General features: G+C 38.5%; 1 protein-coding gene across 7 annotated transcripts in view; it reads left to right on the top strand.

Annotated features, from left to right (window-relative positions):
• SPEN (spen family transcriptional repressor) overlaps positions 1–22582 on the top strand; it is a 79579-nt gene that overhangs the window by 31235 nt on the left and 25762 nt on the right. For 5 of the 7 annotated variants that reach the window (XM_007491665.3, XM_007491664.3, XM_007491663.3 and 2 more), the window contains one exon: positions 818–1297. The exons of the other annotated variants lie outside the window; for them this stretch is intronic. In XM_007491665.3, coding sequence (XP_007491727.2) covers positions 818–1297 — 480 coding nt within the window. The remainder of the gene's footprint in view (positions 1–817; positions 1298–22582) is intronic. 7 annotated transcript variants of the gene reach the window in all.

Below are 22582 nucleotides of genomic sequence, written 5' to 3'. Positions count from 1 at the left end.
GCTGCACAGCTGCACACAAAACAATTGAGTAAACTTCACATTGGAAGTTAATTAACTTGTCAGCATTAGAGAGACTGGAGAAGCCTTTGGCTATAGCTATATCAACATTAATTTTGCACAGAACAGCATGTTTTATTTACCATATATTTTAGAATCTTAACTTTTTTTTTTTTATGAAACTCTTTTCATGAGTTAATATTCTTTCGGCTTAGCAGGTTACACTTAAAGTGATGTTGGTACCTGGAGAATTTTCCTAGAAGGATCCAATGGCCCCAAGAAGTCAAGAAGTAGTGGCTATTTAAAAAATATTATGAAATAACTTGTCATTTTCTGGACTTCTTTGTGGGACATTTAACTCTGTGGAAGTGGCTTCTTTTTGCTGGACCATGCTTTGCACTGTGGCTTTCATGGCTATGTTAAAAATGTATCTGGACAATTTGGCATGACGAAATACTTGGCAAAAGTTTAGAAAGAATTTTAAACAAATCAGGTGATTTTGATGTTTTTTAGCTACAAAAAATTACAGTCTTGCATAGAGCTACTAAGCTTGAAATCAAAGTGGAAAGTCATAGTCATGAAAGCCCAATATCTGATTAAAACAAAAGGATTGCTGAGCTACACTCTTATCTGAAAATAATATTTGGTGTTAAGTACAATGTTCAGCTTGTCAGTGTTTGCTTATGAGGTTAATGCTATTTATAAGAAACCAATTGCTGAGAGGAAGTCAGTGCTGAAGTGAATGTGTTTGCATGACTTGCTTTTAGTTCTGCTTGCCCCTCTCTGATTGATTACATATTTTTCCCCCTCCCAAATGCAGGGCTTCAGATAACAGGGAGCGTGCTTATGAACATAGTGCCTATGGACACCATGAACGGGGGACGGGAGGATTTGATCGGACAAGACATTACGATCAGGATTACTATAGAGACCCTCGAGAGCGGACTTTACAGCATGGGCTCTATTATACTTCTTCTCGGAGTCGAAGTCCAAACCGCTTTGATGCACATGACCCCCGTTACGAACCTAGGGCCCGGGAGCAGTTTACATTGCCCAGTGTGGTACACAGGGATATCTACAGGGATGAGATTACACGGGAGGTACGAGGCAGAAGGCCAGAACGGAGTTACCAGCACAGCAGGAGTCGCTCACCACACTCATCCCAGTCTAGGAATCAGTCTCCCCAGAGGCTGGCTAGCCAAGCGTCTAGACCGGCCAGGTCCCCTAGCGGCAGCGGCTCTAAGAGTAGATCTTCAAGTAGTGATTCACTCAGCAGCAGCAGTAGTACCAGCAGTGACAGGTAGGTTAACCAACAGCCTTCGCGTTGCCAGGGGAGCTGTGCAGTCAAACTCACAGCCATTCTCAATGGTCTTTGTTTGTCAAGGTAATGGGCTTTTGAGAGCACAGTCCTTGGGTTTTACTTCTGGATGATCCATGTATTAATTTCTTCATTTTTCAATGAAGAAAAATCTCAATTGCTGCTCTCACCATTTCTTTCTAGTACCTCATATGAAATGAGTTTTGGGAAAGATTGCTTGATTCTTTTAGTGCTGTGAGAGGCAGTGCGGGGTAGGGGGCAGTCACCTGGGCCTGATTCCTAGGTCCGGCTCTGCTGCTCATTAACTATGGGACCTTGGCAAGTCAGGTGATTCTTTATGCCTTAGTATCCTCATCTTTAAAATGGGGAGAGACCTCCCACCTCCCTCACAGGACTGATGGTGAGGAAAGTCTTGTCAGATGAGCTTGGTTGTTGTAGCTAGGATCCTGGGATAATTGAATGCTGGGTTTGGCAACCTGGGACCTTAACTCAGATTCTAGCTATCATGACCCCTGTGTGAGCCTCTGTGCCCTTCTCTGTACCATGAGCTGGTTAGATCTAATGATCTCTGGAGGCTTCCTCCAGCCCTAAATTGAGGAGCCCTGTGCTAAACCTCCTAGACCAGTGAAGCATCAAGGTGTGGATTTGAACTTGGGCTTTGGAAGGCCATGCCTGTGGAACACAGCAGACTCTGAGGGGAGGTTCTGTCCAGCTGGAAAGGCAGTTTCCATTAGTGGCTCTCATCATCCTAGGCCAAGGATGATCCAATTTATTTCAGACGGGCTTCTCACCAAAAGGGTGGCCACCAAGGGTTTGACTTCTTGGCCACAACAACTCCTGTAAGTCTCCCCCAGGTGTGGACACTGGCATTCTGATCTATGGGCAGTCACTTACTTTTATGAAATCACTACTCTTTGGAGAGAGTGAGGCATGCTCAATATTAGTGTGTGGCCTGAGCGAATTTTACATTGACATTTTGGGAAAGGCATCGTAGTGGAGACTTCTCCAGCATCAGGTTGGCCTGGAGAATTTCTAAAGATCCTTAGAAGATTTGAGATTCTGAAACTCTCACCTAAATGTGTTCTGAACAATTCAACTGCATATGCACAGGACATTTTTGCTTAAAACCTATAATCCTATGTTAAAAGGTAGAATAAAAAAAATATATTATGTAGACACATCTAATCCCATTTCCATTGATTGAAAGGTTTATCACAGGAACATTTTACTATGAGCATGCAATAAAAGTGCTAGCAATTTTACTAGCTTGAGCAGAAAAATTACTTTGATATGGAAGTTGTAGCTTTGCTCTTTAGTTAGGCTAAGGAAATAGCATATTTCCATTAAGGTGGGTGCCACCGGTCAGTTTAGAGTCAAGGAAAATAAGTGATTGAAAATAAAGAAAACCCATAAGGCAACAGGTGAATCTGTCTTTACTCACTGGTGGAAGTACCTTAATCTAAAATATAAATGCCAAAACTGGTGCTTCCTCTACTCATGTTCCATCTTTCCCCACCCCAGTTGTATCCACAGAGCAGAACCTTGGGAGGGAGAGAGGAAAGCTAGTTCTGTGAGGTACCCTGAACCATGTTCTTTTTATATTGCTTCTTATTTCTTTTCCTCAATTTGACAGGATAGAATTCAATTGAAAAAATCTTCATTGTAAGTATTTTTAAGTTGTATCATACATACTTTTGGAATCAGGAGGTCCTATGGCATTCTCCTGCCAAATAGATGTGTGACCATGGGCAAGTCTATTCATTTTCTTGAGTCTCAATTTTTTCAAATGTAGAATGAACTAAGATGACTTAGGAAGGTCTTCTCAGAAAGTCCTATAAATCCACACTTTTAAAATCTTAAGCTGTTATTACACCTATTTTCCTCCAGTAGTATTCTCAATATTGTATTAAGAATAGATTTCTAGCTTGATTGGGGTCATTCATTTACTTTTCTTTTCCTGTTGTCAACCTCCACTGCTGTGGGATGCCTGAGTTCCTCAAGAGCAGGGGGACAATCACAATGGGCTTCACCTTTTGCCTCCCACATTGTCCAATGCTAAGATGTCTGATGGATGTTTGCAAAGCTTATTCCATATCTTATCTCACTTAAGCTTCCCAATGGTTGAGGAAACAGGCTCTGAGGAAAACTTAGCTCTAGCTCCCCAAGTCTCTGAATCAGGATTTGATCAGTCCAAAAACATTGATGAAACTCCTTTGTGTTGGTTCAAGGCATTTCTACTCAAGGCCAACACTCTTCAGGCAGTGGGTTCATCTTGTCCTTGTGAATAAAAGAGATTCCTTGGTCAAAGCAAAGTATGAAGCACAATCCCAGTTAAATATAGATGAATGTTTAGGGGAAACCAGTTGAGATGACCAAAGGTTATTTTTTGTTAAGTCATTTTTTCCCCCAGTTATATCTATCTCTTCATGTCCCCATTTGGGGTTTTCTTGGTAAAGATAGTGAAGTGGTTTGCAGTTTCCTTCTCCAGCTCATTTTGCAGATGAGGAAACTGAAGCAGATGGACTAAGTGACTTGCCCAGGGTCATACCTAATCAGTGTTTAGAGGCAGGATTTGAAATTGGGTCCTCCTGACTCTGAAATCCAGTGTTCTAGGCCACTGTACCACCCAACTGCTGGACCAAAGATTAGTAATGAATAAAAGGCCATTCAAACCAGTAAAATTATTTTTACTCTGTCATTTTAATTCCAGATGTAAATATTTCCTCTAAGTTTGGCCTCCAAAAAAAGATTTTCAGGGCTGCTACTTAAATTTAAATGAGTTGGTTCTTTTGACAATGCTAACAAATTTTATTTTAATTTTTCTTAAAAATTCATTTGTGACACTTACATCTTAAGAAGTTTGTGAAGAGTTTTTGAAGTAACTGTTAAACATTCATTTAGCATTCCCTATCCTTCCTCCCCAATTAATTCACTTCTCTATCTGTCAACAGGTTTCTGCTTGTATGGCTGACTAGAACATGCATCTTTCTCTCTTCTTTCTAATTAAATATAGTTTCAATGAAAGATTCATAGTGGTGCATTTCCAATGAGTAAACCATTGACTTCCTAGTAGCCTGGTCACACAGTTTTTCTAAGGGGCAGACCTCATGTTTCTGTCAAACTTTTCAGAGTAGTTGACTATTGTGAAATGGAATGTTGCCATCAACTTCCCAGGATGCTCTCCTATTGTTTGATGTTCTTTTTGACTACCTAAATGTGGGACTTAACTTTAAAAGATTTTTTAATGTCACTTCTGACAAAGGTATTTGTTTTTGAGTCTCCTGACTGACATAAAAACTGAATCCTTTGTCTACATTAATTTCTCATTGCTTAAATGGCATTTGGAAAATTTTCCACTGATACCAATTTTCTGTTTTGACAGTTAATAGAAATTATAATTTGACAGTTTTAAATAAGTTCAATTTCCTAAGGCCTGCAGTGTTTTTCATAACATAATAATAACTATTATTTCTCTAGTATTTTACTTGATGTCATTTGATCCATACAAGAACCCAATGACTATTACTATCCCTGTTTTCTAGATGAGGAAACAGACACCGGTATACCATGACTTGCCAAAGATTAACCTGCTAGGAAATGGTAGTAGTGTCTGGGTTTGAACCCAGGTCCTTAGATTCTGAATTTGTTGTCCCTTACGAGGCAATTGAACTATTTCAGCTAATGAAGGATCTATGGTCAACTTTTTTTTTTTTTGGTCAACTTATTTGCCTGATTAGAAGGGAACTGAAATTTGGATAATTTCAATTCATTTCTCTTTGACTTTGAAATATATCCTGGTGTTTTGTTCATAGCAGTCTTTTCCTAATTTTGCTTCAATTGGACTAATATTAAATTTGGTTTGAATCCCTGTTGGGTATGCAGCTTATTAATTGGGTGAGGTATACTGGGAGATAGGAGGATCTAGTCTTAAGATTAAAAATGGACTGTGGGTAATTGTTAGAAAAAGATAAATTTACATGTGGATAATTTGAGAGTTGATGTGTAATTAAATTGTGAAAGCATGCTAATGAGTCTTGAATTGTCAAATTAATCTTTTGATATGGTTAGCAATCTCAAACTTTTAACAGATTTTTCCTTGTCTCTCTCTCTCCCCCATCATGTAAGTGCAGAGAGATCTTTTGTATAAAGTATATCCAATAACTACAAAAGTTTATTGCTTCCAGTCCAAAAGTCAACATTTAGATAAGCTACTTAAAAAGGGTTCTGTGGTAGCAATAAGCAAAGATATGAAAAGAACTGGTAGATTTGTTTCTTTGTCCATTTTTTGCTCCATGGCTTTCAGCAAATCAAATCACATTTAGAAACTATGTGCTTGATAAAAGTGTTTTTTTGGCATGGATTCTTGGATAAAGATGACTACAAAATATAGACTTTTTAACAACTTTTCTTTTTCCCCCTCTAATTAGCTTTCCTAAGTGGGTGAGGTGAAGGATTTTTTAAAAATGAAGGTTGAAATCATGCTTAATTTAAAAAATTCTTTTTTTCTCTTGAACTCTAGATTAATTTAGAAGGTAAAAGTTTGGAAAAAATGGTAGAAAGTAGGCTTGGCTGGGTAAATTAGTGAAAACTGACTTATAGGAGAGGCCTGTGTGATTCATACCCTTTTGAGTATTACTTTGAGAACAACTTAGAAAGTTTTCATAAACAAGTTCATGGAGAAGTTTTCTTCTATTATGATACATAATGATTTTATTTATTTTCTCCTTTCAGAAATATAATTATAATTCATTTTTCAAAAGCCTCTTGAAGGAGAATGAGACCTGTATGTGTATCTGTATCTTGGATAGCAGACCTGTATTAGAAATATTTAATATGAAGATTATTTTTTCCTTCAACCTACCACTTCTTCTGCTGTTCCTACTTGTGTTAATTTTGTTTCTCCTAAAGCTTTTAATTTTTAGTTTAGTCATCTCTGTCTCTTGTTTGGTTAAGAATGCATTTCCTAATTGTAGCAATGAAAGACATTCAAAGTAAATTACTGAAATGTCCACATCTTTTGATTCAGTGATCTCCTGCCCCCAGCATATATACCCCAAGAAAATCAGGGATAAAAAGAAAGGCCCCCATTTACACCAGCATATTTATATTGACACCTTTTGTAGTAGCAAAGAATTGGAAACAAAGTAGATGTCCAAAGATTGAGGAATGGCAAGTCAGGTAAGGCACTGAAATGTTATGTAAATATTATTATCCTTTAAGAAACAATCACAATGATAAATGCTGAGAAGCCTGGAAAGATTTATATGAACTGATACATAGTGAAGTAGAGAGAGAACCCAAGAGAATAATATACATATTACATACATTTGTCGTTGTTGTCATTTCAGTTTTGACCTACACTTGCTGACTTCATTTAGAGTTTTCTTGGCTGATACTGGAGTGCTTTGCCATTTCCTAAACCAGCTCATTTTATGGATGAGGAAATTGAGGCAAATAGGGTTAAGTGACTTGCCCATGTTCACACAACTAATAAATATCCAAGACTAGATTTGAACTGATGAAGATGAGTCTTCTTGATTCCAAGCTCAGTTCTCTAACCTCTGGGCAACTTATCTGTCCCCATAATATTGACAGTAATGCAAACTGGACAGAACAGCAGCTAAATAATGAAACTCCCCTGAATGCTGTGAAATTAAAATGAATAGGCTTATCCCCAAACAGACCAGAGAATATATCTCCTCTTTTGGAAGAGCAATGAAAAAGTTGATTCCATTTAGACAATTTAGGAATAATTACTAGTTTTCCAATTATTCCATTGCTGAGGAAGCTTCTGCTCTGTGCACAAAACTGGGTTAGTACTTATATGGAAAAGGAGGAGGATAACTTGGAATAGCTATCCAGAGAAAGCAGTATGGGCAGATTGATTCCTTCCAGAGGGGAAAGGTGGGAGGAATTTAATCAAATTCAATACCCCTTTTTTGGCTCTGTTTATTTAGCAAATAGTTTTTTTTTTTAATTTTCAGAAAGATCCAAATCAAAGCTTTCAAATGCATTTAAGAGCATCTTTTGCATGCACTTGTTCCGAGGGAATTTCAGGTTCCATTTCCGGATAGAGAGCATCCAATATTATGACTGCTTTCCTGTTGAAAGATTTTCAGAGATTGGGAATAATGATGTTACCTGTGTTTTGGTGGTATTTCAGTTCTTTTAGCTAATTTTTAGAGAATTTGTTCAGGGTTTGGATGAGGTATAAGGGAAAGGATTATATGGTACTCACTGACAGTAGCCCAGAGCTGTGATGGATAAACTGGTGTTGTATCGATTTCCCTGTTTTCAAGTTAACAGCTTTATTTTAAGGGAACCAGTTAGAGATATACAAAAACCATCTGCCTCTGGGATTTAGCATTTTAATCACAAAACTTGATATGACCAGAAAGTTCTTTTTGGGAAATTGGTGATTAGAAGATTGGTGGTGATTTTCTTTGCAGCTACAATGGGGCTGATATGAAAGTAGAAATTAATGAATTTTACTTCATTGTAAAATGTCAAGCTTCTACCATAACTCCCCTCCTTTATACTTGTCATCCTGCTAGAGATGAGTCACTTTATTTTAGATGGGGGTTTTTTTGGTTCCTTTTTGCCGGTTTATGTTTATGCTCAGGACAGGGGAGAAAAATTGGACACACAATGGTTAAGGGTATATTAAGAAACTTCCTAGGCTTGGGATTTGTAGCCTTTAAAAAAAAAATAACCCTTGAACTTGCACACACACCGTGTTGAATTAAGGAAAAATCCTGGACCCAAACACCCCCTCAGATACTCAGTAGCTGTGTGACCCTGGGCCAGTCACGTAACTTTTCTCCCTGTTTACTTGTCCTGCGTATCAAAAGAGATGATATATGGAAAACATTTACACACCTTACAGTATTACTGCAGTGTTGGTTGTTACTATTTCTAGGTAAGAAGAGAGGCAAGGACAATAAGTGTCCCGCTGGCTGGCGAATGAAGACTTGCCTTTACTCAGGGGGAGGGGTCGAGAAGAACCAAGCTAATTAATTCTCGGTCACGTGGCTGGGGTTTATTTAGAGACCTTCGGAACAGGAGGGGAGGGGAGAACCGAAGACAGCCAGTCCCTAGGGGTCTTATGGTTTTGGGCCCTGCAGTCCTTGTGCTTCGTGCGCATGCGCGTGCATGGAAGGGTCCCTTTTCCCCAAGAGCCGGAAAATCTCCCCCCCACCCCCAGACCCATGGGGCCAGAGGTCACCGAGCCAAATGTGGAGGCTTTTGTGGGACCACTGGCTGCTGCCACGCCTGATTGAGGGGAGGAAAGCCCTTGCTGCTTGTTTGTGTCTTGTGACCAGTCTGAACTGGAATCATCCAGTCTGAATCAGGCTGCCCTACACCCCCTCCCTCCGCCTACAGGCGGTGGCGGGTGCAGGGAGGAGGAGGGGAAGGAGGGGAAGGGCCGCTGTCATGTGACAGCTCGAGCTGTGGTTAACCTGGGGGGTAGAGGGGTGGGTAGGAGGGTGGAGCCCGAATCCCAATGGCCTAGCTTGAAGCAGCAGCTTATTAACCCGGATGTGCTACTGGGGAGGGATTCCCCCCCCCCCCCTCGGCTGTGGGCCTTTGCGAAGCCTAGGTTCTCGAAGCCCACAGTCTCGTTCAACACCCCCTCTTCCCTCCCCTCACCCCCAGCTGAGCACCTGCTCACGGGGTTGGGGCTCCTCCTGTTCTCTCCTGTTCTTCCGTGCTGGCGTCTAGCCAAGCGATGTAGGGGCTGGGGAGAGGGGAGAAAACACTAATTTGCTGATTAAAATGGAGTTTTGGTTAAAGTTGTGCATTAATGATCGTTTACTATATTGAGTAAAGAAAAGAAATTCCTCACCTAGAAGAAACAATATTTGAATTAGAACCCTTTGCCAAATGATATTTTTTCTGCGTAACGTAGTACGTAAAACTCCTTTAGAAACAGCTATGGTGGAGATCCATGTTGAAATTGCAGAATGATTGTTTTTGTGCTTTTTCTGGCATTTTTCTCAGTTTGGAGATTTCAGTCACAATCCGGCAGGGAAAGTCATAAAGGAAAGTTGTTCCTCTGCCTTATTAGATAGGAGAAAACTTTAAAAATTTGTTTCTTCACCATTTTACATTGATGAGCCTTCTTGAGGCCTTTTGGTCCTCCTCTTCCCCCACAAAACAGTTCAGTTAAAAGCGAATCTCATCCTTCTGGTTCTATCCTTTCTTCAAGCCTTAGAAGGCTTTCCTGACTTTTTAAAAAATACCTTAGTGTAATTTAATCTTCTGTGTGCCCTTTGCTAATCCATCTAGTGATCCTTGCTTCACCAAGACAATGGAAAGCTTGACTTAATTGTTTATATTAATTTGAGATTTCTGGAACATTCCACAAATGCTTTCTATTTCTGAGCCCATAAAGTCTGTATTATGAGATTTTCCTCAGTAGTCTTAGGTGGGTACAGAACTCAGTGGTTAAAAAAGACAGGGAAGAGGAAGGAAGGGCAAACTGTTAAATTCCTCACTTGAAGTACTTTCCTGGTCATTGATTAAATAAAGCACAGTGCCATGACAAGTTGAACTTAAGGTCCACTTTTACATTTAGGCTAATATGCAAAAATATGCAGGTGCTTTTTCATGGTGGGAAAAATAACAAAAGAATAAATAGGCTTTTATATGAAAAGGTGATAAATTAGAGGCAAAGAGATCTTAGTTTTTATAGCAAAAGGCCCCAAGAGAAGGTCCAGTGTAACAACATGTACATTTCTTGAGAAAACACCAGGTTGCTGATTCTTTCCTTTTACCTTCCCAAAATTGATGAGAGGCTAGAGTGAAAGAATTAAAAGAAGAAATGAAATACTTTGTGACATTCTTAGATAGGTAATGGTGGGAGATAGTGTTCTATGTATAACCTAGCCAATAAGAGGAAATTTTTGTCTGAATTAAGGGAACCTGATATAGCATAGCATTGCACCATTTTTTATTCAAGATTGTAAACTTCAAAGAAAATTTTACCTCATTGTTTATAACTATAACATTTGACTTGACTTATATTTTATGTTATAATTACAATATTATGGTACTAAAAGACAAATAATATTTTTTATATTTATGTTTTAATTTTTTTCTTTTGGAATCATCCAATTGTAGTGGATAGATAAACAACAGAAGGGAAGGAACAATCCAGTTTTGAATGAACACCTATTTCTTGAATGTTTGTTAAAATGGAAGTTAAACGTTGATTACATAGGAGCTGCAGAACCTTGTATTAAAAAAGCTAGGTTACTACCAAGATTAGGGACATTAAATAATATCCTGATAACACTGACATGAATAGACTTTTCCCTATTCAGTTCCTTGTTTGTAAAGTAGCCACTGTTTTGAGAAACTCAATTTTCTCCAAGTGATTCTTCCCATAAATGGAGTTTCTCTATTAAACCTTCACATATATTTTGGGCCTTGCTTTTGAGGAGCTGTGAATTTTGGCATGATTTTTACTAGGAAAACAGTCCAAAGAACAGTCATACTTATTTATTGGAGAAATTTCCTGGTCTCTAGATCCCACAGCAAAACAGATTTTTAGTAAATCAGAATGTAACCCAGTGATCTTTGTGATCCTTTGTGATTTCTTTTCTTCCATTTACTTCAAAAGAGAAACCAAATTTGTCCAGTTAACTACTGTACTTGTTTTTTCCTGAATTATCACAGTTTGTACTTTTTTTTTCCTCGCAAAATTATCACAGCTGGAAAAAGTTTTCATGAAATCTTAGGTCCCATGTATTCACTAAACTTGGCAGATATCATATTTGGTGACTGGTGCTGGCTAGTCCAGGACATGTTTAAGACATTTTTGTTTCTCTGTATTTGAGGGTCAAAAAGTTTGGTCTTTAGACTCCACAATTAACTTGGATTCTCAGAAGTGGAGGATTTTAAAAAGTAAAGTAAACTTAACTAGAATAAAAAAAAAATTAAGCCCTTCTTTCATTTTCAAGAGCTATTTTGCCAACATATAATCATTTTGAAGTGTGATTTTTAAACATATCTTTAAAGAAATCAGTGGAAATTTGCATATTCTCATGTATAACATCATAGATCCTGTATCTGGAAGGAATGTTAGTGGCTGTTTAGTTTGACACTCCTCATTTTAAAGGTGAAGACACAGGCCTAGAGGTAAAAAAGGAATTGTTTAAAAGTACAGGGAGGGAGTAAGAGAGTCAGGATTGGACTCCAGGTCCGAGATTTGAAGGTTGCCTTTCTTAACCATCGATAGATGCACCAATATGCCTTCCCAAAGTATACACAGGAAATTCCTTATTAGGAGATTGCAGTGATGGCCAAAGATCTCACCACATCATTTTTAAGGAAGGATCCCAGCCATGTGTTCTGTCACTTGGACCCTCTCTCTGGACTACCCCACTTTGCTATATTGCCACCCTTAGAAAGCTCTACCTCTGGGCCCTTCTTATTCCCTTGGGACCACTGTTTTAGAAAAGACCTCTGCCATGCTGCATCTCATTCATGCCTGGATTCTCTCAGGAGTGCCATCTCTGGAATGCCATCCTGCTGAATTGTTACCCTGAGAAGTGTCTGCCTTGGTTCTCTGTCCACTCCTTGATGTCTCCCTCATTGGATCACCATTTAAGGAAGGATCCCAACCATGCTGCACCTAAGTCATGCCTGAACTCTCTCAGGACTCCTCTAAGAGTATTTCTTTGCTGCTGCATTGCTACTCTGAAAAATGTGTGCTATGGTGCCCTCCTCTCCTCATCTGTTGCCTCCCTTCCTGGGACCACCATTTTAGGAAGAAGTCCAGATATGCTTCAACTTACTCATGGCTGGATCCTATGGACCCTTTGTCCTCCTTGAATGTAGTGTTGCCTCTGTTGAGAGCACCTTGTTCTTCCCCTCTTATAGTTTCCCTTCATAAACGATCTTCAGTTAGAACATAAATCTCTCTAGGGTAGCCATTGCTTTGTTTGTAGTTCTGCTGTAACTTGATGTAACTTCCCCAGAAACACAGTGCTATTCAATTGTGTAATAAAAACCATAGAACTTTTGGGAAAATGAGGGACAGTTAGAGGGATGGTGTTCAAAAACTTAGGGTATTGACAGATAAGAATACTTTTTTTTTTTAGTTACAGGTTGTTTTTTTTTAAAATCATGTAATTAAATAGTTGAAGATATACATATACTTTTTTTTTTTAAAACCCTTACCTTCTGTCTTGGAGTCAATACTGTGTATTGGCTCCAAAGCAGAAGAGTGGTAAGGGCTAGGCAATGGGGGTCAAGTGACTTGCCCAGGGTCACACAGCTGGGAAGTGTCTGAGGCCAGATTTGAACCTAGGACCTCCCGTCTCTAAGTCTGGGTCTCAATCCACTGAGCTACCCAGCTGCCCCCTGATATACATATACTCTTAATAAATAGTGGCCTCAACCTGCTCAAAATGAATTGTTCAGTGCCAGAACAGATTAGTTTCGGGTGGGAGTTGTCCTGCAAAGGTAGGAAGGCTGGGGTTTATGGGGAGCAGCCCTTCTTCGTTCCCAGTTCCTTGGCCTTGACAAAGATCTGAAGTTTGCTTGAGACATTGAGAAGCATTGTTGTTTTCTACCTTCTCTTCGAAGAAACCAAGCAGAAGCAAACTTGAAATGCTCAGAATGTTCCCTAATATCTCAGTTGCATTGACATGGAGTTTTAGCAGATTTGACAGCTTTGTTATTTGTAGTGTTTAGCAGCATTGCATGATGCACTCAGTCATTGCTTGATAAGATAAAGGCTCTTCTGGTCATGTCAGTACATACATGTCAATGATATTGTCATCTTCCCCCAACTTGTGAACATTTACTAATGCTGGGTTTTGGTAGCTAAGACTTGGCTTTGTGTTCAGCTCTAATCAAGTTGTTAAAATTTATGTAGAACATATTCAATTTGGTGTTTCTTGTTTAACTTTAAGGGAGTTATATGATTTGGGATCACATGTTGTTGATAGAATCTATCCTGTTTGTGCATAGTAAACAGCCCTATGAGCTGCTGTGTTCTGTCCCCCTACCTTTCCCAATCCCCTTATGGCCAGTTTCATTCTGCCTTGGTCAACAGCCATTCTTTGGGACTCTTGTTTATACATATTTTTTTCCCTGGGCATGTGCTCTGATTCTCTTTCCTGCTTGGCCCTCTACTGGCCTAACTTGTAAGAACCCGAGGTCGGTGCTGACAGCAGAGCCTTTATATGATTCAAATATTTAAAATTTAAGCCTTTTGTTTTTCACACCACACTTATTTCCTGCTATTCATCCTATGGTGCGCTCCCCTATCCTTCTCCACCCCCCCCCCCCCAATCTGTTTTTCTGGAAGCAAGATTGGTCTTTTGATTAGTTCAGTATGGTTTTCATTTATGTTGTTATTTTGGTATATATTTTCTAGCCTTTTTTTTCTATCTCAGGTAATACAAATCTTCCATGTTCTAAATTTCTCATCTTTGCCACTGGTGCAATAATATTATTTTATTGTTAATCTCAATTTGTTTAGCCATTCCCCAATTGATGACTATCCAAATGTCCTGCGTCCGTCTCTCCCTCACCCCATACTCATTATATATGATATGTGTATGGCACCTTTTCATCTTTAACCTTTTGGACAATGTGCTCTTTCTGTAGTTCATTAAGATTAGCCAGAATTTGTATTAGTATTCTTATATATTGGAAGTGAGAACTTGGTCCCAAGGATTCATTCTTGAATGTTTTTTGGCCATTCTTATAGTGTGGGGAATTCTTTTTCAGGTGTGGGTGGGCTAAGTAACACTTGAGGTTCTTTCTAACTCTTAGATTCTATAGGGGAAAATTTAGAGTACTTTAATTGTATTAACAAACTCCATACTATTGAGACTGAAGGAAGAAATTAAATAGACTCATAGAATGATTCAGTGTGATACAGCTGCCGAGGAGCTAACGTGTACTAGCATTAAGGAAGGACTTGGGCCCTTAATACTTACTTAGTTCTCATTTGGAGAGGGTGTCGATAAGGTTGAGATCCAACCTAAGATGTTGAGAGACCTTGAGTTTGCTCCATTTAAGGATCGGTTGCTAGAACCTGGAGATGTTTTAGTTTGGGGAAAAAAGAATATTTGGGTTTTGAGTGGCAGTTAGTAGTTGCCTTTAAGAAGGGTTATCACCCTTCAACAGAATTCTGTTTATTTTACTTAGTCTTAGTATAGATCTAGTAACTGGGGTGGAAATGATAAAGCAGTGAATTGAGGCTTCACCTAACAGTGGTCAGTGAATGTAGTAGGCTCCTCCACACTGGGAGTTTTAAGTAGATACTTTTTATATACTTAATTTTACAGATGACAGCTCCTACCCCAAGTACCATGCAAGGTGCTAGTTGTTAGGCATACAAAAATAGAAGGGTAAAAAAAAAAGTTTTGTCCTTGTCCTTGGGTTGGGGAGTTAACATTCAACATGTACATTTACACATTAGAATTTGTAAAAAAGTAAAATAGAACCCAGTTTCCAAGCTTATGCCTGATCTAAGCATCTGAGAAATGAAGAGAAGCCTCACTTAGAAAGGAAGCTAGAGATTCTAGGAGGTAAGGGAAAGGAGATGAATGTTTTGTGTGCAAAGAATGTACAGGAAATTGAAGTCAGTCTGGCTGGACCACAGTATTCTTACCTGTAATTTTTGGAGTTCTTGGGTATGTGGTAGATAGAATTCTTGTTCAAGTGGCCAGCATTTTGTGATTCCAGTGTCAGATACAAGAGACTATAAAAGTCAGCTAGAAAGAGGGATTTGCTTGAGGAATTTTACTTGGATTAGTGACATTAAAACTAGGGACCAAGAGAAAGAAGACCTTGGTGTAGTGGTTTTCCTTCAAGTCTGGACAGGGTGATAGTTTTGGTCAGTTTTTATTAATTGGTCTGTAAATTATTTTTTCTTCAAGTTTTACCTTTGAAGAATTTCATTTGCTATTGCAAGAAGAAACTATGTATAAAACAAGTGTGGTTGAGAGAATGAGGAAATCTTGCCATTTCACAAGATTCAGTTGAAGGTAACTTCAGCCCTCTGTTCCTTAAGTGGGAAGTACTTTGGGTGCCTGAGGCTTTGTGATGGTGGTGCCCTGAACTGACCTTGTAGGCTGAGATCTCCATGTAATTCTGGTTAGCTCCACCTGAATTTAGCAGCATACATTTAGACATCCTATTTTCAGCCAAGGTTTCCATGAATTCCTGGTTTTCTGAGTTGTAAGATTGTTAAGAGTGGCGTGAATTTGTTTTCCATTCCATTTTGGAGCATGCACTGTCACATGTTTATAAGACCCAGATTTTGGACATAGTTCAGTTATGTGAGAAGAGATTGCTTCTCTTGACGTTCTTTGAATCTTGTCCATCAGAGAAGTAGGATCTGCCCCAAATGCTTCCTTGGAAAGAACTGATTGGGAAATGATAGAGGCCTTTTGCTGATTGCCGGTTCATTTATGGTTCCTCCTCATTTTCTGGCAGTCTATAACATGTGGCAGAACTATAGAACATTACAGATTTTTTTTCCTCCTTGTTGAAGAAATCCAAGTATATTGATTTGAGTTAAAATAAAGAACTGTTGGACTTATATTTTTGTCTTCATTTGTACTATGTTTCAATGAAAGTACTTTGTACTAGGATTTAGAGGCAGAAAATGGTCTAATTACCAGCTCTGTTATTTACTTTATTTTTAAATTTAAATTTAATTCTTTTTATTTCATTTTCAGTTTGAGATTCTTTTCCCTTCCCATGCCATCCTCCACCCATTAAAAAGTCAAGAAATACAAGCCCTTTTACAAATATGAAGCAATAAGAACAAATTTACACATTAGCAATGATAGAAACAAAACAAAAAGAAAGAAAATGTTTCATTCGGTTTTCTGAATTTTATCAGGCCTTGTTAACATTTTTTCATCCTAAGTCTGGAACTGTGGTGGGGCATTGTATTGATTAAGTTAATAAGTCCTTCATAGTTGACTATATAATATTTCTGTTCTGGATCTCCTCACCTCACTTTGCATCAATTCTTGTAAGTCTTTCTGGATTTTTCTGAAACTGTCCCCTTCATCTAATAGATTTTTAAAGAACTAATTTTCATTAAAAAATTGAACAAGTCTTAAATGAACTCTCAAGGAAAAAATAAAAGCACATAGATTTACAAGTGAATTTTATAAAATATTCAAGGAAAATTTTACTTTATATATAATGAATCATTTTCCTGCATTGGACCTCAGTTTCCTTCTTTGTAAAACAAGAGGATTGAATTAGATCAGGAGCTTAACATTTTTTGTATGGTGGACATCTTTGGCAACATGTGAAATTTATGGATCCCTCCCTAAAGTATTTGTAAATACGGTAAATAATATACATAGAATTATAGAGGAAACTAATTGAATTGAAATGGAGATATGAAAATATTTTTTAAAAATTGATAGATTGCAGCTTAAGAAAACCCCAAGGGTTAGATGAATTCTCATGTGCTTTCACCTTCTAGATCCTAGGTTTCTATGACCTTTTAGAACTACATACCATTTTGGGAAAGCAAGGTTAGAATAGTGGTACTTCAGTATTTTTGAGAACTCAGACTAGTGAAATGGACAAGTTTAATTTCTTAGTTGTGGAATTTCAGCTTCACCCTAGGGAATAATTTACTGCCCATTTTTATTTCTTTCTAATAAATAAAGGTGTGGCAAAGCCTTTTGATAATCTGAGAAGACTGTGCTATCTCCATCAGTAACAGGCCAGACAGAATCCAGAGAAACCAAGATTGACAACCCATTATTCATTAGAAGTAATCCTCATTATAGATTGAACCAAATGATTGTTTCATAGGTCATTCTGTAAAAAATCTTGTTAACCTCAATTTAAAACACAAACACACACAAAACAACCAATAGTAGTATCAGAATAACATCTAGATAAAAGCCATTTTAGAAGTGCACTTTCCTAGTTATTCCTGAGAAACAATTTGTCTTGTCTTTGGATGATTTTTAGGGAAACTTCGTCTGAAAAGAAGATGCTTACAAATAGTTAGTTGTTATGAATTCTCTCTGAAGAATTTATTTAATGTAAAATCTAATCCTGGAATGCTTTCTCTTTTTTTTTTGTTGCTATATTAAGGGCATCAAAAGTAGCAGTTAAAGATGATTGAGTGTCCATTGAAATTAATTCTAAGAAAATAGCAGTTGTATTTCCTAAGAAATTACAAAGCCAAGGTCAGTGGTGTGCCCTTGATTCAATTCAGCCAAGCCCTTTTGACCAAGTGGCAGGCATTCTGTTACATTGATTCATTTGGAATCTTTTAAAAAACATCTCTTTTACTAAGGAACAAAAAGAACCATTTGCCCAGTATTTTATTTTTCAAGAAGTGTTAATCTTTGAGACGAATAATGATTTTTTAAAATTACAAAGCCAGCTGGGTGGCTCAGTGGATTGAGAGCCAGGCCTAGAGATGGGAGATCCCAGGTTCAAATCTGGCCTCAGACACTCCCCAGCTTTGTGACCCTGGGCAAGTCACTTGACCCCCATTGCCTAGCCCTTACCACTCTTCAAGACAGAAGGTATGGGTTAAAAAAAAAAAACAAAGCTAGATTTTGTCCAACTTGTCCTTTGGAATATGGTTATTATATGATGTTCCTTTCTCATGAAATGGTGCTTTGGCAGTCAGCAAAATTGGATTGTGAATAAACCATAAAAGGAAGGCAGGAGAGGATCAGAACCGAATTATCTACTACAAAGTCCATTTTGATGTGTAAATAGAATTACTTATTTTGTTCTTTAGATGTGTCAAAGAATTAGTTCTTTGTGATTCTCTACACCATAGCATGCCAGTACTGTCCATGGAGTTTTCTTGGTAAAGATATTGGAATGGTTTGCACTTTCTTTCACCAAATAGAGGTTGAGTGATGCCCAAGGTAAAAAAGCTAGTAAGTGCCTAAAGAGGGATTTGAACTCAGGTCTTCTCACTCTAGGCCCACTTTTGAGCCAAGCCATCTAGCTGCCTCTGCTTTAATTGATAAGAATTTTTAATTGAAAGATAATAGCAGAGAATGCATTCTATCCCACAAGAAAATCTAAAAAAGTTATGTTAAACAGTAGGAACATAAATGAATGAAAGATTTTGACATTACTTTTGACTCTAGTTGATAAAACCAGCACACAAAAAGTAATTTTGTAATATCAAGCGGCTTCCTAGCCTGGCTTTCCCTTTTGGAAATTCTTACTCTAGAGTTCTTAGATGTCTTTGGGATTCTCAAATTCTGTGACCTGTGACTAAAAAGGCAGAATTCAGTCTTGAGAAACCCTTATTTGTGCCCTAACTGAAGAGAGAGAGCAAATAGAATTTTCAAAATGAGGGAAGTTGAGGTAGCAGAAAAAGAGTTTCTGTGTGCTGTGAGAGCATTTTTTTTTTAAACCCTCACCTTCCATCTTGGAATCAATACTGTGTATTGGTTCCAAGGCAGAAGAGTGGTAAGGACTAGGCAATGGGGGTTAAGTGACTTGCCCAGGGTCACACAGCTGGGAAGTGTCTGAGGCCAGACTTGAACCTGGGACCTCCCATCTCTAGGCCTGGCTCTCAATCCACTGAGCTACCCAGCTGCCCCCTGAGAGCATTTTAAAGGAGACTGCTTGCTACCCCACTCCACCCCAGGAAAAGCTCTGCAGTTACCATTTCTCTGCCCTCCCTCCACTTATTGTTGTATTCTGAAGGCTTTGCCTTTATTTCTCATTGTATTAGAAAGGTTTTCTTTACTAATTGCTAGGACATAATCTTGAGGAAGCAGCCTAGGGTGTGTTTTATTTTAAACTCTAGTCCCTTAGTTCCAGTGGCTATCAGCCTTCCTTCCTTCCTTCCTTCCTTCCTTCCTTCCTTCCTTCCTTCCTTCCTTCCTTCCTTCCTTCCTTCCTTCCTTCCTTCCTTCCTTCCTTCCTTCCTTCCTTCCTTCCTTCCTTCCTTCCTTCCTTCCTTCCTTCCTTCCTTCCTTCCTTCCTTCCTCCCTCCCTCCCTCCCTCCCTCCCTCCCTCCCTCTCTTTTTGAGTTTTACAGGTTTTTTGAACTTTTCTACATCTTGGATAGTTTTGTAGAGGTCCATAATACTAAAAATGAAGTCAAAGTAAGATTGGTTTGCTAAAGTGTGTGCTGTAGTAGATGTCTTTGAAAAACATAGCTACAAATGGGTCAGGTGTGCTGGTTATACATGGTAGAGAAATATATATTTGAACACAGACACATGTACATAGCTATATGTACATATACAAGTGTTATATACACAGGAAGCATTGTGTAATGGTTATAGTTTGGAGTTTGGAATTGAGGCATCTATTCAAATTCCACTTCTGATATTTGTTAGGAGTATGACCTTAGGTAAAGTCATTTTCTCTCTGTGCCTTTCCCTTTCTCTTGGTCTCCTTATAGGACTTAGCTAGAAGCTTGGGTGCTAAGGATAACAAGGCAGAAGTGAGAGTCCCTCCCTTTGAGGTTCCAGTCTGACCATGGGGAATAACATGAACATTTACAAGAGTATACAGAATAATAATAGCACACATTTAGGCTTGGAAAGTGCTTAATATAATCTCATATAAAGGGAAATGTTTTCCTCAAGGAAAGACCTTATGGAGCAGATGAGCTTCATCTGAACCTTGAAGGAAGCAAAAGAAATGGTGACCAGTTCAGGCCTGGAGGACAACTTGTGCCTAAAGACCAGGGGTATTGGAGAGTGCTCTATTAAAACAGGGAAATTAATGTAAAAAGGCCAGATTAACTGGACAGTAGGGCATTTGAAGGAGGAGAATGTGTACTAGTCCTCTCAAGAATTCCCAGGCCTAACACAACCAGTCCATTTAAACTGTCTTTGAAAGTCCTTCGCCCTCCTCATTGTCCTTTCCCAGAGCTTATTGGCTTCTTTTCCTAAATTGTGGCACCCAGACTTGGATTACAGTATATGTCCTAGGTCTGACCCCATGAAAGAATACAATACTATCCACTCCACTTCATAGTTGTTGGTACTACCTCTCTTAATGATTGGAGCCAAATCCAATGGGCTACATTATTATACTGTGCCTTAAACTTGCAGTCCACAAATGCCCTGAATCTTTTCCCAGTTGCACAGGTGGTCTGTCTAGAGGTCTATTTTACTTTTTTAATTTAATTCTATCCTTTTAATTTTACTTTTAATAATTTAAAATATAGTTCACTGCTGGTTTGGACTATGAGTGAAAATGTTTTAGTTTCTAAAATATATATTGTCCCATATAAAAACTCAGGATTTTTTGTGCTTTGAGACTGACAAATGTCTAATATTGCCTAATAATTTATTTGACAAGATTGAAAGGAGTAGATTCTGTTACCATATATTGGGAGAAATCTTCATCTTTAAAGTACCAAACTATTTGCATTTTTATCCTTAATTATCTGTGGTGGCACTTTAATAAAATGTTGTAATGATCTAGAAAGGGACCAGGGATGTAGAATCATCCAACTTTGGGGTTTTCCTCAGATTAATTAGTCCAAAGTTGTGGGAGTCCAGAATTGGTGTCTTCATTTTAATGCCTGAACCTTTAAGATCACAGGAAATAGGAAGCAGCAGAAGGAAGAGGAATAATGTATACACATCCAAAATTCCTTTACTTTGCAGTATAATAGATATTGCAAGTTTACTAATATAGATAACATTTTTTTTTAAAACTCTTCCTTTCTGCCTTAGAACCAATAAGGACTAGGTAGTGAGGGGTTAAGTGACTTGCCCAGGATGTAGCAGTCCGCCCCCTAGCTATGGGCAAGGGGAAAACAGTCAGTCTTGAGCATGCTCACTATTGCTCATGGCTGGGAAGGCCTCTGACCCTTGACCCCAGCTTCTCCCAGGTTAGGCGGGAAAACAGGTTTCTTTGTTCTCACCTGGTTAAGAGAAACCACACCTATGCCTTGTCATTAACCAATGAGAATCATCCCTATGTACTGTGTATATTTGCATATCAAAAACTATAAGTAGCCCAGCAAGCTCCGCCTCTCTCTCTCTCTCTCTTCTCTTTCAGGCTAGCTGATGGCTGTCCTTGCAGGAGCTTGGCCTCTGGCCAAGCTCCATCTTTAATCTTTCTCTATTCACCTCTCTGACCTGTGTGGTATGGATCTCTGGACTGGAAAAGCCTACGGAATGGTCCTTTGATCAGAGCTTAGCTGTGGCTCATTGATAATTAATAAAGACTCATTCTGACCACCTCATATCTCTAATAGGACTCCGTCACTCCCCTCGTGGGATCAAAAACTTCTATCCTGTCTCTATTTTCCTACCTTGTGGCTTCTCTCCCCTCTGAGAGAGCCACACAGGATCACACAGCAAGTATCTGAGGTCAGATTTGAACCCAGGACCTCCTTTCTCTAGGCCTGACTCTGAATCCACAGAACCACCTAGCTGCTCCCATTGACAACCTCTGGTGATTTTCTTATCAATGCAGTCCTGACTTAAAAAAAAAAAAGTAAAAAAAATTTTTTTTATATTATAGACTTTATTAGTACATTTCAGCAAATAAAAAAACCCATAAGAAAAAAACCCCCAAAATCGGTCACTTCTCTTAAGGGTGCTGCACAGGGCATACTATATACCTACACAGTGCATTCTTAAACTAATGAAATCATGATTTGGCTATTAGATTCGTCAGAATTTTTGGTTATTTCAAAATTTGGTCATTGTTTAAATTATTCTCTTGGTTCTACTCACTTTGTATCAGTTCATATTAGTCTTCCCAGCTTTCTCTCATATCCCCTTCATCATTTCTTAATGTACAATAATATCCCTCGGTTTAGTCTTTCTTCAGTTGATTTTTTAATACAACAAAATGTGTTTTTGAAAATATTTTCATACATGTATGCCTTTCTGTTTTGACTTATTGAAGATAGAGGAAGATTTATATATCGAATAGTGACTAGGTCAAACAATATGCAGAGTTTAGCCACTTTTTGGTTCTTGTTCCAAGGTATGCGTTAATCCCATCTTTGAATGTCATCTTTACAGTTTCAACTTTAAAATATGTAGAACCAAATTCTGTTTTTGATTCTAAATTCTGCTTTCTCTGGCTTTGGTAGCAAGAGGAGTCCTCAATGGGATTGCAAGTTCTTGGATGTACTTTATTCTAAGAGTAACCAAGTGGTACAGTGGTTAGAGTGCCTATCGTGGAATCGGGAAGACTGCTCTTTTTGAGTTCAAATGTGACCTAAGTCACTCATTAGCTGAGTGACCCTGGGCAAATTACTCAACCCTGTTTGTTTCCTCATCTGTCAAATGGGTTGTA

The sequence above is a fragment of the Monodelphis domestica genome, chromosome 4, assembly GCF_027887165.1.
Source record: "Monodelphis domestica isolate mMonDom1 chromosome 4, mMonDom1.pri, whole genome shotgun sequence".
Classification (NCBI taxonomy): domain Eukaryota; kingdom Metazoa; phylum Chordata; class Mammalia; order Didelphimorphia; family Didelphidae; genus Monodelphis; species Monodelphis domestica.
This window is presented reverse-complemented; position numbering and strand designations above follow the sequence as displayed.